The sequence below is a fragment of the Bufo bufo genome, chromosome 9, assembly GCF_905171765.1.
Source record: "Bufo bufo chromosome 9, aBufBuf1.1, whole genome shotgun sequence".
NCBI lineage: Eukaryota > Metazoa > Chordata > Amphibia > Anura > Bufonidae > Bufo > Bufo bufo.
Window position 1 is genome coordinate 139,866,506 of NC_053397.1, and position 26,571 is coordinate 139,893,076.

The following is a 26,571-nucleotide window of genomic DNA, read 5'->3' on the forward strand; positions in this document are numbered from 1 at the left end:
AGCCTTCCAGAGTAGTGGTGCGTTCCGCCAGCCTTTTAAAGTCATGGCGCACTATGGACACGTCCTCTTTAATAGTACCCACTTGCATTGCGAGAGCAGTTAAGGACTTACTGCATTTAGTAATGGCTCGCAGGACATCTTTAAGAGTGGGTTCCTCTGGCTCTGAATCCAAGGCATCCAGCTCAGCTCTGATCTTACAGGGCAGCAGGGGGTAACTTTTAGTAGAGGTATGCTCAGCTGCAGCCTCTACAGCAGCACCTTCCCCCTCTGAGTCAGGGCCATCATCTGCAGGAGGATTATAGCGCTTGCCGCTGGAGTCTTTTGCTGGGGAAGAGGTGGTAGTACGGGCATACCTGCCCAGCTTGGCTGCAGCTTCGCGCTAAACCTCCCCAGTGCGCTCCCGGCGTCGGAGTGTCGGGTCCGGCGCCATCTTGGAGGTCCCCGTCGGCACCTTTAGCTCCTCTCCGGCTGGCCATTTTCGCGCCGCTCCTCAGGATCTTGCTACCGGAAGGTTCAGTACACCTTAGGGAAGTTTCAGGGGGTCCAGGTAGGATATATAAATCAGTGTAATAGGATAAAAAGCCTGAGAGTATGCGGGAGCTCAACGGACCTGCGGCCATTGACATGAAATGCAAAATTTTCTTTCATCTGAAAACAGGACTTTGGCCAACTGAGCAATAAAAATAGTCCAGTCCCATTTCTCCTTAGCCCAGGTAAGATACTTCCGACATGGTCTCTGGGCCATGAGTGGTTTGACACAAGGAATGTGACAGTTAGGGTCCATTCACACGTCTGCAATTTTTTTCCAGATCCGTTCCGGATTTTGCGGACACTTTTTTTCAATGGGGCTGGAACGGATGCTATGTGCTGTCCGCATCCGCATTTCCAGATCCGCAATTCCGTTCCCAAAAACAAAACATAACATTTCCTATTCTTGTCCGTAACTGTGGACAAGAAAAGGCATTTTCTGTTATAGTGCCAGCAATGTGTGGAATGAACATTGCCGATGTCAGTGTTTTGCGGATCTGTAAAACACATACGGACATGTGAATGGACCCTTATGGCCCATGTCCTGGATGTGCACGGTGGCTCTTGAAGCACTGACTTCAGCCGCAGTTCACTGCTTGTGAATACCCCCCAAATTCTTGAATGGCCTTTTCTTGACAATCCTTTCAAGGCTGTGGTTATCCCTGTTGCTTGTGCACCTTTTGCTACTACAACTTTTTTCTTCTACTCAACTCTCCATTAATATGCTTGGATACAACACACTGAACAGCTAGCTTCTTTAGAAATGACCTTTTGTGGCTTGCCCTCCTTGTGGAGAGTGTCAATGACCGTCAAGCCAGTAGTCTTCACCATGATTGTGTCGTCTACTGAACCAGACTGAGGGGCCATTTAAAGGCTTTGGAAACCTTTGCAGGCGTGTTGTGTTGATTAGCTGATTAGAGTGTGACACCATGAGTCTAAAAGACTGAACTTTTGCACAATATTCTAATTTTCTCAGATAATGACACTTAGGTTTTAATTAGCAGAAATGAGGAAAAAAGGGGGGGGGGGGGGGGAATCACCAAGTGTCGCCTGACTATTAAAATGAATGTATGTAAATCAATAAAATGTACACCGATAAGAACTGAAGATAAATAAATACCCCTTACCATTAAAAAAGGAGGGGGGAACTTTAGTGCTCAGTGGCCATATGATAAAACCATAAAACAGCTGGTAATTAATATCAAATGGAGAACATAAAAACATGTAAAAGGTGATATACACCACACTCACTTCACCAGGGAGGGGTGTAATGGGATAAAGCTCAAGACACCCAAAACAACCACCTCCCTCGCCTGGCTCGCTTGAGCAGGATGCCGTGGTGTCTGCTGTGCGGCTGGTAACGGCTGACCTCGCTCTGTGCTGTTGGTTGGATTTCTGGGCACGCTGAGTGGCTTCCAGTACTTACCTGGGAGTTTGCCTCTACTTAGTATGGGATAACTAGTTGCTGAGGGGTTTGTTTATCCCCGAAACGCGCTGAGCCCACCTGACTTACCTATTTATTAAAGGAATATACCAGAAGTTCTAAGTAGTGGACTGCCGTATCTTCCAGATATTCTACAAGCGAGCCAGGCGAGGGAGGTGGTTGTTTTGGGTGTCTTGAGCTTTATCCCATTACACCCCTCCCTGCTGAAGTGAGTGTGGTGTATATCACCTTTTACATGTTTTTATGTTCTCCATTTGATATTAATTACCAGCTGTTTTATGGTTTTATCATATGGCCACTGAGCACTAAAGTTCCCCCTTCCTTTTTTAATGGTAAGGGGTATTTATTTATTTATCTTCAGTTCTTCTTATCGGTGTACATTTTATTGATTTACGTACATTCATTTTAATAGCAGTCAGGCGCCACTTGGTGATTTTTTTTCCTTTTTTCCTCATTTCATTACTACTATATTGCATCCTTGCTTATAGTCAATCACCTAGGCTGCCCTGCTTCTGTCCTAGGATCTCACTGTTCAGTATCTCGTGGACTCTAAATTATTTCATATATATTATTAACCTTTCCCTCCACTCTGGTCTCCACCTCTGGCGCCCTGTGTGTTTATCCCATATCTCCTTCCACAGGAGTACAGGATTAACCCTCTTTTTCTTTCTTCACCTTGTTTTAATTAGCTGTACACCATAATCATCAACATTAAAAGAAATACTTGAAAGGGATAGTGTTTCACTTTTTGAACTGAATTACTGAAACTAGGTTTTCAATGGTGTTCTAATTTATTGAGCTGTACCTGTAAATTGTTTAATGTATACTATTTCAGTTTAACAAGGGAGCCTATGGGTGACAGATGGCCAATGGATGTTTTTTCAAAATGATGCTAAGGATGGATATTTTCAAGTTTTCATTTATGCAATCTGTAGGGTGTGAACAAAGAGGTAAATAATTTGAGTTGCAGCTGCCCCTATTAACGTTAATCTGTATTTATTTTCTGATTAATTATACTTCTCGATACCAGATGTAAAGGAGATTGAATGGAGCAGTAGTACATGGTGGTTCCGATTGCTGCAGTGCTGTACTATTGGGTTAATGTGGCACAGTGCAAAAGGGACATAGGGTACATCTGGACAGCTATTTTGGGAGTGACAGCTGTCATGCAACCAAAGATCCAGTGCAGCGGGGCTGCTACAGAAATAAATTGGGTCGCAGCACAACTAGAACATTTGCTGAAACCATGACGGCAAATGTGCGAGTTATGCTGCGACCCCACTCATTACTATGGCAATCCTGTTACACTGTGCTACATGCATGCAACACATTTTGCACCCATAATCGCAGTATACTTGTACCCTTAGGCCCCTTTCACACAAGCAAATTTTCCACGTGGGTGCAATGCATGACGTGAACGCCTAAGCACCCGCACTGAATCCTGACCCATTCATTTCAATGGGTCTGTGTACGAGCATTTTTTTTTTTCACGCATCGGTTCAGCGTTGCGTGAAAAACGCAGCATGTTCTATATTCTGCATTTTTCACGCAGCCCTGGCCCCATAGAAGAGAATGGCGCTTCACAGGAAAAAGAATTGCATCCGCAAGCAAGTGCGATGCGTTTTTCACTGATGGTTGCTAAGAGATGTTGTTTGTAAACCTTCAGTTTATCAAGCGTGTGAAAAAAGCTTCAAAACGCATTGCACCCGTGCAGAAAAAACTGAACACAAATCAGACAAAACTGAGAACTTGCTTGCAAAATGGTGCGAGTTTCCCTGAATGTATGCAGACCTAATCAGTCACGCTCGTGTGAAAGAAGCCATAGTCTCACCGCAGCAGTAGAGTTGGGCTGCTGGGTCTCACATCTCTGCAGGTGCTGTGTTATGGTAGAAGTGGTCACCAAGCAATGCAATTAGTGTAATTATCCACATGGTGACAGGAACTATGGATTTTCATGAAAGAGCCTTACGGTTGGGTCTATAAACCGGGGCAATAACTCAGAGCACAGCATTATGAATGTCGAATAGAAAGGAACTGAAGGAGTATAGCATCTTACTCCCTCTGGTCTACAAAACTACAAAGCAATAAAAATGTATATATACTTTACCTCAAGTGGTTCATCTTTGGGCTCAGCTAAAGGCTCATCCACCGCTGGTTCTTCCTGTTTTATTTCCATCTTAACTTCTTGGACCAACTGCTCACTAGTAGGTTGCTGTGAACTCATATCAGGGCTGTTAGTTGATGGCGGATTGGATGTTGGTCCCTCCATAACAGCCGTTTGCTGTGAAAGCTGTTTGATAGAGAATTTATAAATAATTCGTACTGGATGCTAGGGGGTGGCAATTTGTCTTCTATGAAGACTGAATAATTATTGTACATTTCACCAGTTGATTTCATAGTTTTACACTGTCTACTACTTTCACAACTTTCTCTCTATGCACAGTAAGGCCTTATGCACACGACAAATCACGGATCCACAAAAAATACGGATGACATCCATGTGCATTCCATATTTTGCGCAACGGAATAGCTGCCCCTAATAGAACAGTCCTAGCCTTGTCAGTTATGCAGATAACAGGACATTCTATTTTTTTGTGGAATGGACATACGCACTCGGAATGTACACGGACCTGAGACATGCTTACACCAAGGCCACGTTCACATCTCCGTTTAGGAGATGCATGCAACATTTTTTTGCCTAGCTGAAATCCGGCCTCTATGCCAGAAACTGGTCAGATCACCGCCGGACCTCAGTGCAGTCAGTGGGGATCTAGTGGTGAAGTAAAGGATCCAGCAATACCAGAACATCCCGACAGACCTCCTGAACAGAGATGTGAACACGGCCTGAAAATAACACTCTAGAATACATTTCACTTTTTACACAGAAATAAAAGACATGGTTGTGATCTGTACATCTTACAACTACATGCTTCCCTCGGAGAGCATCAGGACAGTACTAGCTCCATCCCTTCACTACTCACACGATTTGTAACCCAAAGTGTACACGTACCAAACACTGAGAACCTAGGAGAGAGGATTCTGTCTCAAAAGAACAGCATCGTGTGAACCTATGTATAGCAATACACCATACCCCATTATTTCTACTAATCTAAAAGGGGTTGTGCAATAGGATAGGGCAGCGTTTCCCAACCAGTGTGCCTCCAGCTGTTGCAAAACTACAACTCCCAGCATGCCCGGAGAGCCTTTGGCTATGCGGGCATGCTGGGAGTTGTAGTTTTGTAACAGCTGGAGGCCCACTGGTTGGGAAACACTGGGATAGGGGATAAATAACTGATCGGTGGGGGTTCAACCACTGGGACTCCCACTGATCTGATGGAGTGGCAGGTCACACTTCAGCCCCGTCGCTTGATTCATTCTCTATGGGACTGCCAGATATAGCTCAATTTCTGACGGCCCCATAAAGAATAAATAGAGAGAAAGAGACATGCCCAACCTGCCACTCTATCAGATCAGGGGAACAGCACCAACGTTCTGGGGATAATGGAGGTCCCAGCAGTCAGACCTCCATAAATCAGTTTCCCCCTATTCTGTGAATAGGGGATTACAGTAAAACTTGGCACAGCCCTTTTAACCTCTTAACGCATAATGCCATACGCGTAAGGCATTAGGCGCCTGTGTTTGTATAGCGCAGGCCTCTGCAGTAAGCACACTCCATACATGATCGCGCTACTCCCGTCATTTAACCCCTCCCATGCAGCAATCAATGTTGATTGCAGCACCTGTGGAGTTATGCAGAGGGATGCGGCTTCCTCTGCCTTCCGATCGGAGCCCCCACAGTGAAATCACGGGGCTCCGATAGTTTGCCATGACAGCCTGAACACTGCTGAAGCCTTTCATGGCAATCTTCATACTGAACTATATATGAGGCATAGCTCAACATGAACAATGTAACAATCCTATTCACCCTAATAGATCTCTATTACTGTGAATAGCAAAAGGGATCAAAAGATCCCATATACTAGCCCCCTAATGGCAAAATTTTCCTGTGCAGTGAACGCTGTAATGGGGAAAAAATAAAAAATAAAACACAATTCGCCATTTATTTTTAGTCATCTCACCACCCCCTCACCGCCCCCCAAAAAATTGAACAGTGATCAAAGAGTCGTATATGTAACAGTTCGTTACTCAAAAAACAAGCCCTTATACAGTGACGCTAGGGAGGCTCGTCCCCGTCACCGCCTGCTATTGGCTGCGCCAATCAATCAGCAGAGGCAGAAAGACATAAGGAGAGGGAAGCCTCGCCACGGAGACACCAGCGCGTCCACTCCGTACGCCTCCGGGTCGCGAGCACGGGCCAGAAACGTGGGAACCTTGTTGTTGACCCAGGACGCCATTAGGTCGACACCCGGGCGCTACCACCTGCGACAGAGGTCCTCAAAAACTTCCGGATTTAAGGACCACTCTCCTGGTTCCACCGTGTTGCGGCTGAGAAAGTCTGCCTTCCAATTGTCGATCCCTGGGATGTACACTGCCAATAGTACTGGAACATGGGTCTCCACCCACTGGAGGATCCTCTCCGCCTCCTGCATCACCGTCCGGCTGCGGGTCCCGCCCTGGTGGTTCACGTAAGCCACGGCGGTGTCATTGTCCGACTGGACCCTTACCGGGAGACTTGCCAGGAGAGGAGTCCAGTGAGAAAGGGAGAGGAAAATTGCTCTGAGCTCCAGCACGTTGATCGGAAGGCGGGCCTCCTCCGCCGACCAAAGCCCCTGCACCGTCCGGGTCTGTAGAACACCACCCTAACCTAGGAGGCTGGGTGGGCCATTTATATGGATACACCTTAATAAAATGGGAATGGTTGGTGATATTAACTTCCTTTTTGTGGCACATTAGTATATGTGAGGTGGGAAAACTTTTCAAGATGGGTGGTGACCATGGCGGCCATTTTGAAGTCGGACATTTTGAATCCAACTTTTGTTTTTTCAATAGGAAGAGGGTCATGTGACAAACTTATTGGGAATTTCACAAGAAAAACAATGGTGTGCTTGGTTTTAACGTAACTTTATTCTTTCATTAGTTATTTACAAGTTTCTGACCACTTATAATGTGTTCAATGTGCTGCCCATTGTGTTGGATTGTCAATGCAACCCTCTTCTCCCACTCTTCACACACTGATAGCAACACCGCAGGAGAAATGCTAGCACAGGCTTCCAGTATCCGTAGTTTCAGGTGCTGCACATCTCGTATCATCTGAAGGCAATAGTCTATGCTGTGAAGATACGAGATGTGCAGCACCTGAAACTACGGATACTGGAAGCCTGTGCTAGCATTTCTCCTGCGGTGTTGCTATCAGTGTGTGAAGACTGGGACAAGAGGGTTGCATTGACAATCCAACACAATGGGCAGCACATTGAACACATTTTATAAGTGGTCAGAAACTTGTAAATAACTCATGAAAGAATAAAGTTACGTTAAAACCAAGCACACCATTGTTTTTCTTGTGAAATTCAGAATAAGTTTGATGTGTCACATGGCCCTCTTCCTATTGAAAAAACAAAAGTTGGAATCAAAATGGCCGCCATGGTCACCACCCATCTTGAAAAGTTTCCCCCGTCACATATACTAATGTGCCACAAACAGGAAGTTAATATCACCAACCATTCCCATTTTATTAAGGTGTATCCATATAAATGGCCCACCCTGTAGAATCATCCGAGGAAGGATGCTGCTGTGTATGCTGCCTCTTAGTGGTTGAGCGTCCTCTGTGGGAACTGGTATGGTGTTAGTCGCAGTATCCGTAGACGCCATGCAGTCTATGAAGGCCATGGCGGCCCGAGAGACTTGGGCTAAGTCAGCGGCCGCCCTAGAAATGGCAGAGGTCCAGGCGGGTTCCGCGGGCTCCGACAGGGCGGAGGGAGGACTGGGCTGAGTGAGAGGGGGAGGAGGGACAAGAGGATGATCCTGTCCAGAGGCAAGGCAAGAGTCACAGGATCCAGAGATCGAAAGTGGTAAGCAGCAAACCTTACATAGCCACAGAGGGGCCGACTGATTCTTGTGAGGCCCCAGGTTTTGGCATGATGGCGGTAATCCAGCAATGGAAGGGGCCTGGGTCTCCTACCGTTCCTGCAGCACGCAACCGGGAAAGGTGGAGCCGATGCAGCCGAGAGCGCTGAGCCGGAAGTAGCAGAAGACAGAGCGCCGCCCACAAATCTCGTCAGGAGGCGCGAAAACTGCGCGCGGGAAATATGAAAATAATAAGACGCGGCTGCCGGAAGGGTAGGAGAGACCGCCCCCTAGACACCGCCGAGGGAAGCAGCCGCTAATGTAGCGATGCCCCAGACAGGTATCCTCTTTTCCCTCAAACCCCCCACCAAGCAGTCCTAGCGTCACATCGGGAGACAGAGTAGGCAGTGTACTTATCTGCGTCCTGTAGTCTTCGCCCTCAAATCCACACCAGCGGAGGTCACCTCTCAGTCAGCTGGCACAAGGAGTGGCAGTGATCTGGAGGAGGGCAGGAAGGTGACCCCGAATCTGGTAGGCCGCCGGAGCTGCAGCTCGAGCCCGGTTCCACTTAAATTCTGGGGGAGGGTTGGAGGTAGCCGGGGACGTCAATTCGACCCCGGCGCTTGCTCCACCAAGAGACCAGGGAAGCAGAATTGCGACCCTGCGTCCGTAGCAAAAAATAATAAACGGGAGTAGAAAGAATGTCATCCTCCTTATCCGACACCAAGCAAGAACTGGGGTCCTCCCGGTGGAACATGGGGGTATAGGCCAGGGAGGAGGAGCTTTCTATTTTTATTTGCATAGTGTCTCCTCCTAGTAATGACCTCTAGGCTATACCCATGGTCTGTGTCCCCCAATGGAATGTGCGAGAAAGAGAAACCACTTTGAAGAGATTTAATTAAATCTACTCATTGCAACCCCATGGACAATATCACAGCAATGGCTTGGAGTGTGATATTTTTAAGTATACCCCAGCTGAAAAGTACAGGAACATGCCACCGACTGGTTCACATTTTATTCATACATTTCTGGTAGGAATACCAGAGGATCACCACAATACCGTTGTATGAAAGAGCCTGCTTAAAAAGGTCAGAAATTTTGAACACACATGTATCAACCAAAACAGACATGATGAGTAGTGAAAGGTTCTCTTTAACCGCCTAACGCAGGATCGCGTTCCGGAGGCGGCAGCCCTGCGCACAGTCACGCATATATGCTTCATCTCGCGAGACGCGAGATTTCGCTCAAAGCCGGCCCGCGCAAAAGTTAAAGAAGTATTTCGTCACCAGCCTGCCAGCCAATGATCGTGGCTGGCAGGCTGGCGATTTTCAAAAAATCTAATCAAAAGCAAGATAACACATTAGATTTGTAAATATGATGTGTTAAATGGCTTGTCTGCTCCTCTGCTGGTCCTTTTCGTCGGTTGGTTGCAGCAGAGGAGCAGACATCACAGTGAGTAGCCACCAAACACTACACTTAGCCCCAGATCACCCCCCATCACCTGAATTAACCCCTTGATCGCCCCTGTCAATCACCTAGTGAAAGGAAAAAAGTGATCAGTGTAAACGGTCACTTTTTTTTTCCACTGGTATGGACTGATAGGTTTTAGGATAGTTTAGGCCCCTTGGTTAGGTAGTTTAGCGTCAGTTAGCGCCCAGCCCACCGCAGTCACTGATTCGCTGATTAGCGTATCGCTAATCAGCATTTGTACTTTTATAGTATCTGTAAGTGATCAAAACTGATCTCAGTCAGATCTATAATCGTATTAGTGTCACCTTAGTTCGCCCTCCACTCAAAACGCAGTGTTTGCCCGATCAGGCCTGATCGGTCGCCCACACGTGTGCGTTCACCCACACCCGCCCCGCCGCAGTGACAAAAAAAATATATTTTTTTGATCACTGCACAATCACTTTACAAGCACTGCGGCGATATTTTTTTATCAATCGCAGCGGCCTCCGGTATTTCGCTATCCTCCCCTTTGTAAGACAGGCTTGCTTTTTTTCTTGGGTAGTCTCAGGGAATACCCCTAAATTTAGTAGTCCAAATGTCAAACAGGGGGTATTCTTCTGAAGAGGCCTACAGGATTCTGACCCAGTCGGATGAGGAATGGGAACCCTCATCTGACGAATCTAGCGGGTCAGAATATGAACCTGTAGAAAGCAGTGGCAGTCTGACCCAAAGTTCAGACGAGGAGGTTAAGGTCCCTGATAGAACCAGGCGTACCCGGCCCAGTGTCGCTAGACCACAGGTTGTGCAGTATCCGCTTCAAAAGCAGAAGAGTGGGGCTGGCGCTGTCGGATCACGTGGTGAGGCATACACCAGCAGCGCAGCCCTCCCTGGACCTAGTACCAGCACTGCTGTACAACATGGTGAAGTGGCGAGCACCAGAAGGGCAGTTGAAGCTGGTACGGTGGCACGTGCAGTAGGTACCCCGTCGCAGCCACCGCACAGACAGGCCCGTAGACCCCCTAGAGTCCCTGAGGTGCTGGCAAATCCTGATTGGCAGTCACCAACTTCAGCCGCACCATTAGTTCCCCCTTTCACTGCCCAGTCTGGAGTTCGGGTTGAGACAGCTCAGATCAGTTCGGCCCTGGGATTTTTTGAGCTGTTCTTGACTGCGGAGCTCTTGGACTTAGTCGTGGCAGAAACAAATCGGTATGCCACTCAATTTATATCCGCCAACCCGGGCCTTTCCGGTGGAAACCAGTCCAAGTTTACAAAATTAAAATTTTTCTGGGCCTTCTCCTCAACATGGGTCTAACCAAAAAGCATGAATTGCGGTCATATTGGTCCACAAACCCGATTCATCACATGCCCATGTTCTCTGCTGCTATGTCCAGGGCACGATTTGAGGCCATCCTGCGTTTCCTGCACTTTAGCGACAACACCACCTCCCGTCCCAGAGGCCACCCAGCTTTTGACTGGCTCCACAAAATTCGGCCCTCATAGACCACTTCAACCAGAAATTTGTATACCCCAGAGCAAAACATCTGCATAGACGAGTCCCTAATACATATTACCGGGCGCCTTGGCTTCAAACAATACATCCCAAGCAAGCGCGCCCGGTATGGGGTCAAATTGTATAAGCTCTGTGAAAGGGCCACAGGCTATACCCACAAATTTCGGATCTATGAGGGAAAAGATCAGACCCTGGAGCCAGTCGGTTGCCCTGACTACCTGGGGAGCAGTGGGAAGACAGTCTGGTACTTGGTGTCACCCTTATTTGACAAGGGGTACCATCTTTATGTGGACAATTTCTACACAAGTGTGTCCCTCTTCAGGCATTTGTTCCTAGAACAGATTGGCTGCTGTGGCACGCGCGAACTAGTCGCGTGGGCTTCCCCCAACGGCTCGTTATCACCCGTCTTGCAAGGGGGGAGAGGGCTGCCTTGTGTAACGAAGAACTGCTCGCGGTGAAATGGAGAGACAAGCGTGACGTTTACATGCTCTCCTCCATTCACGCAGACACGACAATCCAAATTGAGCGAGCAACCCGTGTCATTGAAAAGCCCCTGTGTCCACGACTATAATTTGCTCATGGGAGGGGTGGACTTCAATGACCAGATGTTGTCTCCGTATTTAGTTTCCCGACGCACCAGACGCTGGTATAAGAAGGTGTCTGTATATTTAATTCAATTGGCTGCATATAATAGTTTTGTTCTCTACAGTAAGGCTGAGAGAACAGGATCCTTCCTCAAATTTCAGGAAGAGATCATCGAGAACCTCCTGTATCCAGAAGGTTCCGTGGCCCCATCCACCAGTGTAGTTAGCCGTCTACACGAGCGACATTTCCCCAGTGTCGTTCCTGGTACCTCAACCCAACCGTCACCCCGAAAAAGATGTGGTGTCTGTAGCAGGAGTGGAATAAGGCGTGACACCCGCTATTTCTGTCCTGACCACCCTGCCCTATGCTTTGGAGAGTGTTTCTGGAAGAACCACACACAGGTACACTTAGCATAGGGATTGCATCTCACAGGACAGGCACACAGGGCTATTCGGGCCCTTTTACTCACAGCTGCTGCAAACCTCTCCTTTCACCTGGGATAAAGTGCATAATGTACTTCGCCACATCTTTGGGCGATTTGCGCTTTGCACATTGTCCCATGGGAAAGGAGAGGTTTGTCCTATAAAAGGTAAAAAAAAAAAAAAAAGTAAGCAAAAAAGTTAACTTTCAGTTCAAAAAGTTAAAAAAAAGTTTATATGTTCTGTTCAAAAGTTATTATAAAGTTAATAAATTTATTGCGTTGCGGCCTGGTTTTTTCTTTTTTGTTTTGTTTTTTTTTACCTTCCAGGTGGACCAACCGATCGACTAGCTGCAGCACTGATGTGCATTCTGACAGAAGCATTGCGCTGCTGTCAGATTACACACAAGTCGGTGTATGCGGCACTGCAAGACGAGATTTCTCCTCTGCAGTAAAAGATACGTTTGCCGACACATATGAGCTGAGGAGGCGGCGGTGTTCATATGCTTTGGCAAACACTTAATATAAAAAAAAAAATAAAAAATCCTGGCAATGATTTATTCATCCACATCGATTGATGTGAATGGATAAATCTGGTTTGCCAGGGCATACGGGCTAAGTGGGTATGGATGTTGGGCGGAGCTCCTATGTCCTGGCAGACGCCTTTCCCCTCCTTTTTTTTTTGGCAGAGATTTTTTTTATCCACATTGATCGATGCAAATGAAGAAATCTGTGCCATTCATTTTTTCTTTCAGCCCAGAGGCTGAACGGAAAAAAAAAATCTTATTACCCGTATGCTCAATATAAGGAGAATAGCAGAAACTCCTAATGCTGGCCATACATGTAATGATTGCGGAGACCCTCAAATGTACTGCCCTGGCAAACACCCCACAAATGACCCCATTTTGGAAAGAAGACACCCGAAGGTATTCGCTGAGGGGCATATTGAGTCCATGAAAGATTGAAATATTTGTCTCAAGTTAGCGGAAAGGGAGACTTTGTGAGAAAAAAAACCCAAAAAATCAATTTCCGCTAACTTGTGCCAAAATTATTATTTTTTTTTTTATGAACTCGCCATGCCCCTCATTGAATACCTTGGGGTGTCTTCTTTCCAAAATGGGGTCACATGTGGGGTATTTATACTGCCCTGGCTTTTTAGGGGCCCCAAAGCGTGAGAAGAAGTCTGGGATCCCAATGTCTAAAAATGCCCACCTAAAAGGAATTTGGGCACCTTTGCGCATCTAGGCTGCAAAAAAGTGTCACACATGTGGTATCGCCGTACTCAGGAGAAGTTGGGGAATGTGTTTTGGGGTGTCATTTTACATATACCCATGCTGGGTGAGATAAATATCTTGGTCAAATGCCAACTTTGTATAAAAAAAAAAAATGGGAAAAGTTGTCTTTTGCCGAGATATTTCTCTCACCCAGCATGGGTATATGTAAAATGACACCCCAAAACACATTGCTCAACTTCTCCTGAGTACGGAGATACCACATGTGTGACACTTTTTTGCAGCCTAGGTGGGCAAAGGGGCCCACATTCCAAAGAGCACCTTTAGGATTTCACCGGCCATTTTTTACAGATTCTGATTTCAAACTACTTACCACGCATTAGGGCCCCTAGAATGCCAGGGCAGTATAACTACCCCACAAGTGACTCCATTTTGGAAAGAAGACACCCCAAGATATTCGCTGATGGGCATAGTGAGTTCATAGAAGTTTTTATTTTTTGTCACAAGTTAGTGGAATATGAGACTTTGTAAGAAATAAAAAAAAAATCATTTTCCGCTAACTTGTGACAAAAAATAAAAAGTTCTATGAACTCACTATGCCCATCAGCGAATACCTTAGGGTGTCTACTTTCCGAAATGGGGTCATTTGTGGGGTTTTTCTACTGTCTGGGCATTGTAGAACCTCAGGAAACATGACAGGTGCTTAGAAAGTCAGAGCTGCTTCAAAAAGCGGAAATTCACATTTTTCTACCATAGTTTGTAAACGCTATAACTTTTACCCAAACCATTTTTTTTTACCCAAACATTTTTTTTTAATCAAAGACATGTAGAACAATATATTTAGAGAAAAATTTATATATGGATGTCGTTTTTTTGCAAAATTTTACAACTGAAAGTGAAAAATTTCATTTTTTTGCAAAAAAATTGTTAAATTTCGATTAATAACAAAAAAAGTTAAAATGTCAGCAGCAATGAAATACCACCAAATGAAAGCTCTATTAGTGAGAAGAAAAGGAGGTAAAATTCATTTGGGTGGTAAGTTGCATGACCGAGCAATAAATGGTGAAAGTAGTGTAGTGCAGAAGTGTAAAAAGTGGCCTGGTCATTAAGGGTGTTTAAGCTAGGGGGGCTGAGGTGGTTAAAGCCCTGTGCTAGGCTGCAAACATATCCTTTCTTCGTGCAGACATAGCAATAAGCCACTGCCATGTTGAGAGTAGCGTGGACTTCGACTAAATGGGAGACAGACTCGGTGCAGTTGCCAGACAGCTTTTCTGGAAGAAATCCTCACCAAGTTTTGTCTGCAATAGACTCTGAATGGCCCCTTAGAAAGTAAGAGCAACTAAGACTTACCGGAGTGTTTGGATGAAGCTGTAATGGTGGTGGTGCAGATGGGGTTGAAACTGGTGTTGACAAATTTGGCTGAGAAGAAGGTCTTGTTAATGGCTGCTGTGGTAACTGCTGTGGTGGAGGTGTAAGAACAGATTGGTCAGCAGCTGGAATGACAGATGCAGAACCTGGCAAGGAAGGGGGTGCCTGAAGAGGAGAAGTGGGGCTCTCACTGCTCTGTAGTGGCATTTGAGGCAAGGACGCTGTTGACGACATAGGCTCAGATGGTATTGATGCCTGTTGCGAACCCAGACCAGGGGGTGTGTGATGAGGTGTTGGTGTGCGGCTTGGAGCAGGAGATGGCGAATTACAATGAACTGGGGGCTGAATATTACTGGAGCAATGGAGTTGATTCACAGATGACGCTGGAGGGGGTATGGCAGGAGAGCTCACAGGATTTGGCATCTGGGCCTAATGGGGAGAAGAAGAAAAAAGTAAACTGAGCATATACAGAAGAATATGTAGGTGCCTGTGACTCCACATTATGAAGTCAATGGCAACTAAAAAAAATTTATATATATACATACATACACACGATTAGGAGAAAGTCTGGACACACCCTTTCCACTGGTGTTCTGTATAAAATGACTTCCAATGTTTGAAAGTATTAATTGGAAGGGAGCATGCATTATTTTGTGGAGGTAACATTTTCAGCCACTATTTTGAAATCTGTCATTCAGTTCAGTTCAGGTTTTTCCAATGGGAAGGGGGTCATGTGATATCAGTTTTGGCTAGTATTGACTTACACGCGCTGTAATGCAAAGAGTGAAATTTGCAACAATCTGCATGCAGCGCATCGCTAGTTCCACAGCAGATTTTGTGTGCGTGAGCTTGGCCTTAACATTTTAAACAAAATGCTAGATAAAGAAAACAGAGTAAACCCATACCTGTGCAGATGGGCTCTGTCCAGTTGACTGTGGTACAGATAAACTAGAAGAATTAAGATTACTTGCATTCATCGCCCCACTAGTCATCACAGGAGATGATGCCTGAAACGAACTTGCTGACATGAACGGATTCTGCACAGACTGAGACATCGATGCTGGTTGTGGCATACGGGAAGGAAAAGTCAACTACAGACAGAAGACAAGGTGTATTCCTTAATTAGTCATCATATAAAAACCAACTTATCAAAATCAAGAGGTTTGTACGGAAAATGATAACTTAAAGGGGTTGTTCGAGTTATTTTTTTGTTCTTTCTATGTTCCTAACTGGGCAAATATAACAGCTTTCCAATTAACTCACTTTACCTGCAGTGGCTGGTTTCTCAGATTTCACTGAGGGTCACATGACCTGTGATGTCAGCTTCTCTCCCTGTTCTGATAAAGGTCGTTTACAAGCCTGTAAACCAGATGTCACTGTGCTGCCCCCCCCCCCCCTTCACTGCCTTCTGCTCTCTCTCCTAAGATTCTTAACCCCTTCAGCAGCACAGACTGGATGGCTGCAGCAGGCAGTGAGGAGACAATTCTGGGCACAGGAGCTGAAGGACTAGAGAGCATTGCACAAGAAGGTAGGGGGAAGATCCTGTGTGTATTAGCAGTGTCATTATACAGCTGGGACTTGTAGTCCTACACATACAACATGCTTCAGAGTCTCCCAGCAGGCAGACATATCACTCAGGGCAGCTCTTGTATTCACTCCCTTAGCAGAGCAGGGGGAGGGGCCGAGATTGTTTTTATTGCATGTAAACAAAGGGCCAGAAAAGAACCATGGAAATTAGGAAATCTATATTTTTTTTTGCATAAAACTTGCTTAGCTTAGTTATATATTGCTGCCCATCAGATTTTCAGTGCTATATTTATTTTTTTCTTAACTCTGACAACCCCTTAAATGATCAGCTTATTTTGACATTAAAAAGGGACACTTCCATCAGAAAGGTTATTTTTTTATTTTTATTTATCCATAACTAGTTTAGCGCTGCTGTGAGGGGAAGATGTTATCGGCTACTATTAGGCCCCTTTCAAACTAGTGAGTGTCAGCTTCCATCCTGTCCTGCCAGTACTGCTGGGGTCACATAGCATTATATTGATTTATGATGCTATGTAACCCTTACAGTTCTGGAATGTATTGGATAACAGTGACAGCATTATAAGGCTGTACAGCATTCGAAAAGACCTGACGGCTCCTGCAGTCTCCCCACGCCAGTGGTCACATGGCTAGCGGGCTGTAAGAGGAAGCAGTATAGCACTTCATTAGCTGAACACAGCACTCGTTCAGCACTAGTTATACAGCGATCTAATAGGCAGGGACACAGGAAAGGTCCCTGCCTTATCTATGGGGTGTCCTACTGTAACTGACAGCAGGCTCCTCGCTCAGCAGCTGCAATCTCTGAATGGATGTTCCCGACCCCATTATGTTTATAGTCTATGGGCAGTCAGGATTGCAATCCTCTGAGCATAGAATACCATCCCAGTCTAGGATTTTTACAGGCAGCCTGGTAAGCCCTGTTTAAGGCTCATAAGTCCCCAGGCTGTCAATACAATCAATTGGAGCCCTAAATTACTGCAGAGGCCCTGACACAGCCAACACTAGCCATGTATGGAGCAGAATCAGCTGATGACCAAGCTCCATACTTCTCTCATTCCCCACTGATGTACTATGGCATCATGTGTCACAATGGGTTAAGAGAGGAGGAATTAACGAAAGAGTGGAAGCATTTAGGATAGATAAAAAATAATCTAAAAAAAAGTAGGCACATGCAGTTTGTGTGTTTAGAAACCAACCTGATTCATGGGTGCAGATGGTCCTTGATGTTGGGTTAGCGGTGCCTGTTGTCTTGGTACCAACGACTGCATAGGCATGCCCACCTGACCAAACTGGTTCATAACTACAATCAAAATTAGGTGGAGTGGTTTAGACAGTTAGCATTCTGGTGCAAAATTAAGAAAATAGTTATATATAGTATGTAGTCAAAAACTATTCTGTAGTAAGGATTTTAATGACGATCACCAAATTAATAATGCTGGCTACAATGGCTAACACAACAAGCTAGTAAACATTTTACCTGTTTGGCTTGGCATAGGATTCACAATTTGACTTGGAACATTAGCACGCATCATGCTTGAGTCTTGTACAGGGCCATCTATATGGACAAAAAGCGGAAATACATATAAAATCAAAAAATTTTGAACTTTATTGGAAACTGAACTGAAACTGTTGGGCTGATACACAGATTATGGTATCTTAATTTTTATCAAGCTACAGTTGCAGAATAAGACAATCATATTGAGTTGTATGCAATCTTTTAGATTGCACACCTGTCACTCTAAAAAAAAAAAACCAGCAATACAGAAATGTCTAATTAGTCTTAAAGGGGTTATCCATCAAATGATATCCTATTCTCAGGATAGATTATCAGATCAGCGCTCCCCCACCGATCAGATGTTTCAGAGAGCTGGGACACTCCCCTGAGCTCTGGCGAGAGCAGCCAGCTCCTAGCAGCTTTCCAAGCACAGCGCCGTACATAGTAAACCATCTGTGGCATTGCCGCTCGGCCCCATTGACTTCAATGGGGCTGAGCTGCAACTAGGCCATGTGATCAATGTATGGCGACGTCACAAGGCCTAGGAAGAAGTTGCAGTACCCGACCTTTGTAACAAATGATCGGCGGAGGTCCCTAGTGTCTGACCCCTTCGATCGGATACTGATGACCTATACTGAGGATAGGCCATCAATATAATTTACTGGATAACCCCCTTAAGCAGATTTTGTTATGTGTATGATGTACTGAAATACAGATGAAATATACCCAGAAACAGCATGCCACTGTCTGGGGTAGTACATTTTAGACATGGCTCATGCAGTGTGTATTTTTATATGCGTAATTTCAAATACACATTGCAGCAGATTTTCTCATAGATGGCATAAATTTATAGAAATTAACAAAATGGGTAGTCATGCACCATACTCCTCATCCAGCCCAAGTCGCTGTGATACTGTAAATCTGGTGCAGGTCTAGACAGCCTGGCTAACTCTATAGCAACTATTGGTTGACTGACAAAATTTTTACACCCGAATTTTGGCATGGTACGTTTCATATTAAGGCCTGTCCCCTTCCCCCTAAGCACCAGGTTTTTAAGCACGTCAGAAGAAAATAGGATAAACCCCAATTGCGTCAAATTGCACTAGTTTATAGACAGATTCTATGTGCAGATATATATATTAGTAAATCTGGGTTAATGTGTATAAAAAAAAGTCAAGTCAAAGTTATGTCACTTAATGTGCCTCCCATGTGTATTATGCCTTGACATCAATGAGGTAGAAAATTAACATCACAATACAAAAAAAAAAAAAAAAACAAAGTAAAAAAACAAAGAAACTTAAATCTGATAGGGATTTCTCGATATTTGCTGTAATTTTCAGCATCTACAATATGTAAGTGGAACATACCTTTAATGCTAAATTTCCATATACCACAGAAAACTGGATTTTTGTACTCACCGTAAAATCCTTTTCTCGTAGGATGCATTCAGGAACACAGCACCATGGGTATACACCAAGCTACCACTAGGAGGCGACACTAGATAAAGGTTGGCTCTGCCCAGGTTGGCTATACCCTCTCCACAGCCACTAGGCTATTCAGTTTGTACCAATAGCAGTAGGAGAGAGAAACAAAGGCGAAGAACCAACATGTCCTAGACCGGGAAATGGAACGAGAACAGCAACCCGGTGACAGAGACAAGAAGACAAAGGGTGGGATCTGTGTCCCCCAATGCATCCTACGGGAAAAGGATTTTACGGCGAGTACCAAAAAAACTGTTTTCTCGTGAATGGCATTGGGGGGACACAGCACCATGGGACATCCCAAAGCAGTTCCCGAGGGTGGGATTGAAAAGTCATGCAAAAAGTCGGGTGCAGAGGTGCAGGAGAACCATGTGACCCAATAGGACCAGGAGAGACCCAACATGAAATGGTCCCAAGGAATAAATGGGAGACCGTAAGGATCCCAAGGGCAAGTGCCCGGGAACAAGGCCTGCAAGAAGGAACAAGGAAAACACCCAGCTCCCCCCAAAGTGGGAGAAATAAAGCGCTAGAGGACAGGGAGCAGGGCAGATGTCCTGCACGAGAACCAGGAGGTAAACAAGACTGCACTACAGAGACCGAGTAAGGATCTGGAAGAACCAGGGCTCCCATGAAGAAACTGGGGGTAGTACTGCCACGTGTTGTTTGTAACAACCTAGCTCTCTGCCTAGAGAAGGATGCTGCAAGATGAGAATCCATAAGAGAAAAAAATGAAATGAATCCACCAAAGAACAAAAAACATCAGCCATGGTTGACTAACCAGCCCAAGCGTAGTGACTAGCAACTGTATAACGCTGTCTCGGAAGGGGCAGGAAAAGCAGCCTGGATCCTGCTACGGAAACGCGAGACATCCATACGTTAGAAAGGATGCAGAAGACGCCTGAGAAAACCGGGCGGGACTACACGGACATGTAGAAACCAGCTTCCAACCCGCACACTGAAACCACCAGGAAAGAGAAAGGAAACAGACAGGTGCATACAATGGCAAAGCCCAGAGGAACTGCCCTTGTGTCCTGCAGCACATCTAATCAGAGAACATAAGGGGGTAACCAGGAACACCCGGACCATGAGTGAACTATGGGGGCCATGTCCGATACTCGAGCAAGCAGCTGAAAAATTCCACCCACCAGCAGAGTGGCGCTCAGTATGCATGCGTGTTATAACCAAAAAAGAGGAATGAATACAGCGACTATGGATGGAAACATCACTCCGTAGGACAGACAAGAGCCAGGGGGAGGAAGTACCCAGTAATACAGAAACTGTATGGGCCAAAGATTGCAGCATAGGGCTCAGCACCTGGGATACTGCAAATACCCACCTATAATAGGGGTAAAGTAGCTGCACATTGCACTCTAATCAGAATGGAAAAAGCCACAGCATCCGGGAATGCTACAGTATCTGGCGATGGTACAGGCACTGTACCTGTAAGACAGCGATACAGCTGTGTAGTGCAGAGGTAAAACCAGACAGGTGAAATGGGTACATCATGAGGGAGCAAGGTGGCTGTTTGGTGCACACTAGAACCAGGAAGGCGCTGTTGCTACGGCAATTGAAGTGGCTTCTATATCTCGCCAGGAAAGGGAGAGATAGGACCGCATGGAACACAATAGAGCCAGACAAGAGTAATGGCTACAATATCTGGAGATTGTGCATGTACTCTAACTATGAAGGAAGGAAAGTGGCTGCTTGGTGCACATCATAATCAGATAGGTGCAATGGTCATGTCAAACAGAGTTGGCCTCTATATCTCGCCAGGTAAGGGAGAAAGAGGGTCGCATGGTACATCTGAGCCAGACCGGAATAATTGCTACAGCATCTGGAAATGATGCAGGTACTCCACCTATAAAGGGAGTAAGGTGGCTGCTCGGTGCACTCCAGAACCAGGCAGGGGCAATTGCAGCGGCAATTGAAAAAGGCCACTATACCTCGCCTGGGAAGGGAGAAATAGGGCCGCATGGTGGACCATATAGCCAGACAGGTGTAATGACTACAGCATCAAGAGATGGTGCAGGCAATTGAAGGTGGCCTGTATATCTTGCCTAGAGAGGCTGGATAAGTAACGGCAACTGGAGCTGGTACATGGATTTCGTCACAGAGCTACCAGCTTGCCCAGAACAGTGACACCCTATAATGAGATTACGTGGCGCACACCAGCACAAGAATGGTGACCTGGTGAGAACACACTCCAATGCGTAGAATAGAACCAGAAAGGTCTGTCGTGATACAGCCTTTGGCCGAAGTAATAGTACCCCTCTGTTAAGGGGAAGGCGTACGTACCGGAGACACCACGTAGGTGTGCTGGCATGCCAAACACGGTGACGTGGGAGAGGCTGGCAAGGGGCAGACACAGCGGAGGGGGCCAAGGGCGTCATGAGGGGGTCTGGGGTCAAAAATGAGAGAGACTACCCTACCAGACACCAGGTGCTGTGTGCCAAGATGCGCTGCAGAGGGGCGGGGCCCGACAGGAAGGGGCAGGGCCAACTGACCAAAAAAATAAAAAGGGACCTAAATTAATGCTGCCATCGCAGGGAACCCCCACCGCAGAAAATGATGCAGGCCCCAGCGGGGAGCCCCCCTGGAGTAGCGATACTAGTACCCCCCGCAGAGTGAGAACCCTTGGCTAAAGTAAGTTTCAAAGGCCAGGATTGAGTCCCCCTGCATGGTGCACCCTGGTGAGGGCCCCAACGACTTAGACACCCTGGCTATGAGGAGGATGGTCAATATGACCAAGACCTGCTAGCTGGTGCCCCTCAGGTGGCATTGGGGGGGGCGTCGTACTTACCCTCTGCCGTCTTCAGGCGCCGTAGGGTCACCCCATCGGCAGACTCAACACGGGACCCGTGGGAATGCCGTCAAGCCACTGCAGATGCAGTAATGGGGACTGGGTGACCGGCGAGGTACCGAAGTACCACAGGGGATGCAACTAATGTGGCAGCCCACGATGGAGCACCCGCCTGCAGCAGGTGAAAACCTGCAGAAGAGAGAAAAAAATTAAGATAAAAAAATAAAATTAAATAGCAGCAAGACCTGCAGGAAAAAAGCAGGTCAGGTCTGCCTCCTACAGACACTAGACTAAAACTGAGCAGCCTAGTGGCTGTGGAGAAGGTATAGCGCACCTGGGCAGAGCCAACCTTTTGGTTATCTAGTGTCGCCTCCTATTGGTAGCTGGGTGTATACCCATGGTGCTGTGTCCCCCAATACCATTCACGAGAAATCATTTTTCTTATTATAAAAAGTTTAGAAGGATGAAATACTCACTTTTCTAACACCCCATTATAGAATATGGATGTCAGAAGAGGTCTCACACTCCCCAGACCCCCCATTTAAGAGGCACTGGCTCAATAGAATGGATCTCAAGCATGAGCAACTTTCTTCCTTCACTGCTATAGGAATTCCGAAAAAGGGCAAGAAACCACGATATATATTTTTTTTTTAAGTTTCAAAGCAGTGAATGGAAAAATGCTTGTGCAGTATTTTCTCTCCATTCACAGCAGGGCCTTATTCTTGAGGTGAAAGCAGGACCTATTGGACATTTGTAGCATATCCCCTGGATATATGTCCAAGAGGTACAATGCCATTAAGGATGGGAGACATATGCAGACATATGACATAGGTCTCTGTCTACATGATGGAAACAGTGATTGCTGTTACAAGAGGTAACAGCCTTGTTCCTGCAGTTGGTCTCAATGGTACATTGGTAGTATCACAAGAACATTGCTATATTTATCACAGTGCAGGAACTAACTGTTGCCTGTGATGGATATATCAGGAAGAGGCTGTAAAGGGGGTTTTCACCAGGATCATTTTATCACTCACTGATTGAAGGGGGGGAAAAAAGAAGTCAAAAACATACAAAAAAAAACAAACATACTTGTTGCCATGACTGGTTGTGCCGAGGGCATACTTGGACCCTGATTCATTGCTACAGGTGGCATGCCAGGTGAATTGGGCACTAGATGCTGCTTCTCTATCCTAATGCGTCGTTTTTCTTCAAGTTCTTTCTGGATCTTGTAGATTTTCTCAGCTAACAAATGGTAGTATTCAGCCTTTGAGGAGGGTACAAAAGGAAAGAAGGAGAGAGAAAAAAAAAAAAATTCTTGATATGGTTAACAGTAATTTGTTCTGGCTATCAAAAATAAGTTTTTTTTAACAACATATCTTATTTTTATACATTACGTACATACATATTCCATGGGTGGTCGCTAATTCCCCTTTGGTAGTCAAAATAATGTTAGATGCCAAAGCTAAACACAGTACTTAAAGGGCTTCTGTCACCCCCAAAACACAATTTTCATTTTTGGGCTTGTTAAAATCCTTATTGAACGACTATTACCTTGGTCTGTGGCTTAGTTTCATAAAAAAAATAATAAATAAAAAAATCGATCTTTTAACCCCTTAAGGACTTAGGGCGTACCGGTACGCCCTATTTCCCGAATCCTTAAGGACTCAAGACGTACCGGTACGTCCTAAGTTTAAATTGCAATTTCGGCGCCGCGGGGGTTAATCCGAACAGGATGCCGGCTGAAATCATTCAGCCGGCATCCTGCCCAAAAAATCTAAATTCTAAAATTTTAACACCATTTGCCATTAACTCTTGTGGAACACCTAAAGGGTTAAAGTTTGTAAAATCAGTTTTGAATACCTTGAGGGGTGTAGTTTATAGAATGGGGTCATTTTTGGGTGGTTTCTATTATGTAAGCCTCGCAAAGTGACTTCAGAACTGGTCCCTAAAGATTGGGTTTTTGAAAATTTCTGGAAAATTTCAAGATTTGCTTCTAAACTTCTAAGCCTTGTAACATCCCCAAAAAATAAAATATCATTCCCAAAATGATCCAAACATGAAGTAGACATATGGGGAATGTAAAGTAATAACTATTTTTGGAGGTATTACTATGTATTATAGAAGTAGAGAAATTGAAACTTGGAAATTTGCAATTTTTTACAAAATTTGGGTAAATTTGATATTTTTTTATAAATAAAATTGAACTTTTTGACTTCATTTTACCAGTGTCATGAAGTACACTATGTGACAAAAAAATCTCTGCATGGCCTGGATAAGTCAAAGCGTTTTAAAGTTATCAGCACTTAGTGACACTGGATCAGATTTGCAAAAAATGGCCAAGTCCTTAAGGTGAAATAGGGCTGAGTCCTTAAGAGGTTAAAATATGCAAATGACTTCACTACCAGCAAGTAGGGCGTCTACTTGCTGGTAGCCGCCGCATCCTCCTTTTAAAAAACGCCCCCTCCTCCTGTTGATCGACAGGGCTAGCGAGCGATCTCCTCCTCCGGGTGGCCCTGTCAGCATTTCAAATCCCGCGCCGGTCTTCATTTGGCGCAGGTGATCTGAGAGAAGGACGCTCGCCTCCTCAGCACTCCCTCAGTGCGCCTGCGCCGATGACGTCACCGAAAGAGAAGACGTCATCGGCGCGGGAGTGCTGAGGAGGCGAGCGTCCTTCTCTCAGAGGATTTGAAATGCTGACGAGAAGAGCGCTCGCTGGCCCTGTCAATCAACAGGAGGAGGGGGCGTTTTTTTAAAAAGGAGGATGCGGCGGCTACCAGCAAGTAGACGCCCTACTTGCTGGTAGTGAAGTCATTTGCATATTTTATAAGATCGATTTTTAATGAAACGAAGCCACAGACCAAGGTAAGAGCCCTATATAGGGAATAGTCGTTCAATAAGGATTTTACCAAGCCCAAAAATGAAAAATGTGTTTTGGGGGTGACAGAAGCCCTTTAAAGTACTGTTAGGGTCCATTCACACGTCCATAGTGTATTGCAGATCCGCAATACGACCCGGCCGGCACCCCATTGAACTGCCTCGTCTTGTCCGCAATTGCGGACAAGAATAGGACAGGTTCTATTTTTTTCCCGGAGCCGCGGATCGGATGATCGGGGGCGCGCTCCGGAAATGCAGATAGCACACTGTGTTGTCTGAATCCATTCCTGCCCCATAGAGAATGAATGGGTCCGCACCCGTTCCGCAATTTGCGGACCCACTCTGTGGACATGTGAATGGATCCTTACTGCGCTATTTCTTTTAATCAGATCAGTCTCAGAAACAAGTCTGACAGAAAGGGTCAGGGACGAGTATTGGAATCAGTTTCTTGTAGTTAGAAACTGCATGAAAGAGACCTGCAATCTGCAGATTACTCCAGAGTCACAAGGCAAAACTTATCAAAACTGGTGTAAAGGAAAACTGGCTTAGTTGTCCACATCAGATTCCACATTTTATTTTTCAGGTGGAATCTGATTGGTTTCTATTGGAAACTAAGCCAGGTTTCCTTTACACCAGCTTGATAAATGACCCCACAGTGCGGCTATGGTTTTTTTATGTATCTAAATGGTGATTAGTGAAGACTGGAGTTCTGCAAAAGCAACCTTTGTTTGGTAATAAAATAACTTTTCTGGTAATCAATGAAAAACTGTATTGCAGGGAATTCACGACTAATACGACACAATTTGAAGACATACCCTACTGTTTGCAGATTCATACATATCGCCTTCCACTTTACGAGCATAAGCTATCAAGTTCTCCATCCGTCTATCCTTTAATGCTGCGGGGTCAGGAGTTGGGAATATGGCTTGAACTCTAAAATTGAAAACATAAAATAATTTTAACTAGTATTTGCTAAATTTGGCTTTAGTTGGTATTTAACATATTTCAGTGTACATTGTGACAGCAAAATAAAAAAAATAAAAACCTGATTGGGGGGGGGGGGTAAGAGAAGGAATTTAAACCAAACACATTTGTCAATAGAAAGTATTTTACCATAAGAACAGAAAATCAATTTCCTTACTACTACCGATATCCACAAAATGCACGTTTCTAATGCTTTCCCTACCCTCTACATAGTGCTGCCAGCCATACAGCATGGTCAAAATCCCTGAAACCTTGTAATACATCACAATTTGTTTCTCTTCCATTCCTTGGGGAGGCACAGTACAGACCATAAATACAGTTGCCTCCACCAAAATAAATAAATGTTAGCTCCTCCCATCAACTATACCCTTACTACAGTGACGGAGCTAAAACAGTTTGCAGAAGAGCAGTAGATTAAGAAAATAGAAGCATAGCAAATATGTAAGGATTCAGAACACAATGCTTAAACTGGGAAAATCCAACAACATCTGGGAGGCAGCTGCATGTCCCAACGAGCAGAAGTGAAATGGATTTGGATAAGTACAAAAATCCATTTTTCTCATCTGTGGCCTTGGGTGTGAGACTACTGGATGTTCAAAAGCAATCTCAGGGTGAGGAAAAATAGGAAAAGGTGCAATCAGCGAACAGATATCTGCAAATCCTCTGTCAGATGATGCAAAGGCATACACCCAATAACATTTTAAAGGGGTTGTCCGGGTTCAGAGCTGAACCCGGACATACCTCCATTTTCACCCAGGCAGCCCGCCGCTAAATCGCGCAGGGCAAAGGCATTTTTTGTACCCCGGGCTCTCCATGGGGCTGCCAGGAACCCCAGTGACATCACTGGCACTGATGTGCGGGATTTAGCGCTGCCCTAGCCAGTAAAACGGCTAG

At 45.4% G+C, this 26,571-nt stretch overlaps 1 protein-coding gene across 2 annotated transcripts in view; it reads right to left on the reverse strand.

The window, feature by feature from the left end:
- Positions 1–26,571, reverse strand: part of EP300 (E1A binding protein p300) — a 256,187-nt gene that overhangs the window by 133,511 nt on the left and 96,105 nt on the right. For both annotated transcript variants that reach the window (XM_040408432.1, XM_040408434.1), the window contains exons 9-15: positions 25,509–25,626; positions 22,909–23,083; positions 17,521–17,598; positions 17,240–17,343; positions 15,404–15,589; positions 14,481–14,927; positions 4,080–4,262 (exon numbers count right to left, since the gene is read on the reverse strand). In XM_040408432.1, the coding sequence (XP_040264366.1) occupies positions 4,080–4,262; positions 14,481–14,927; positions 15,404–15,589; positions 17,240–17,343; positions 17,521–17,598; positions 22,909–23,083; positions 25,509–25,626 (1,291 nt within the window). The remainder of the gene's footprint in view (positions 1–4,079; positions 4,263–14,480; positions 14,928–15,403; positions 15,590–17,239; positions 17,344–17,520; positions 17,599–22,908; positions 23,084–25,508; positions 25,627–26,571) is intronic.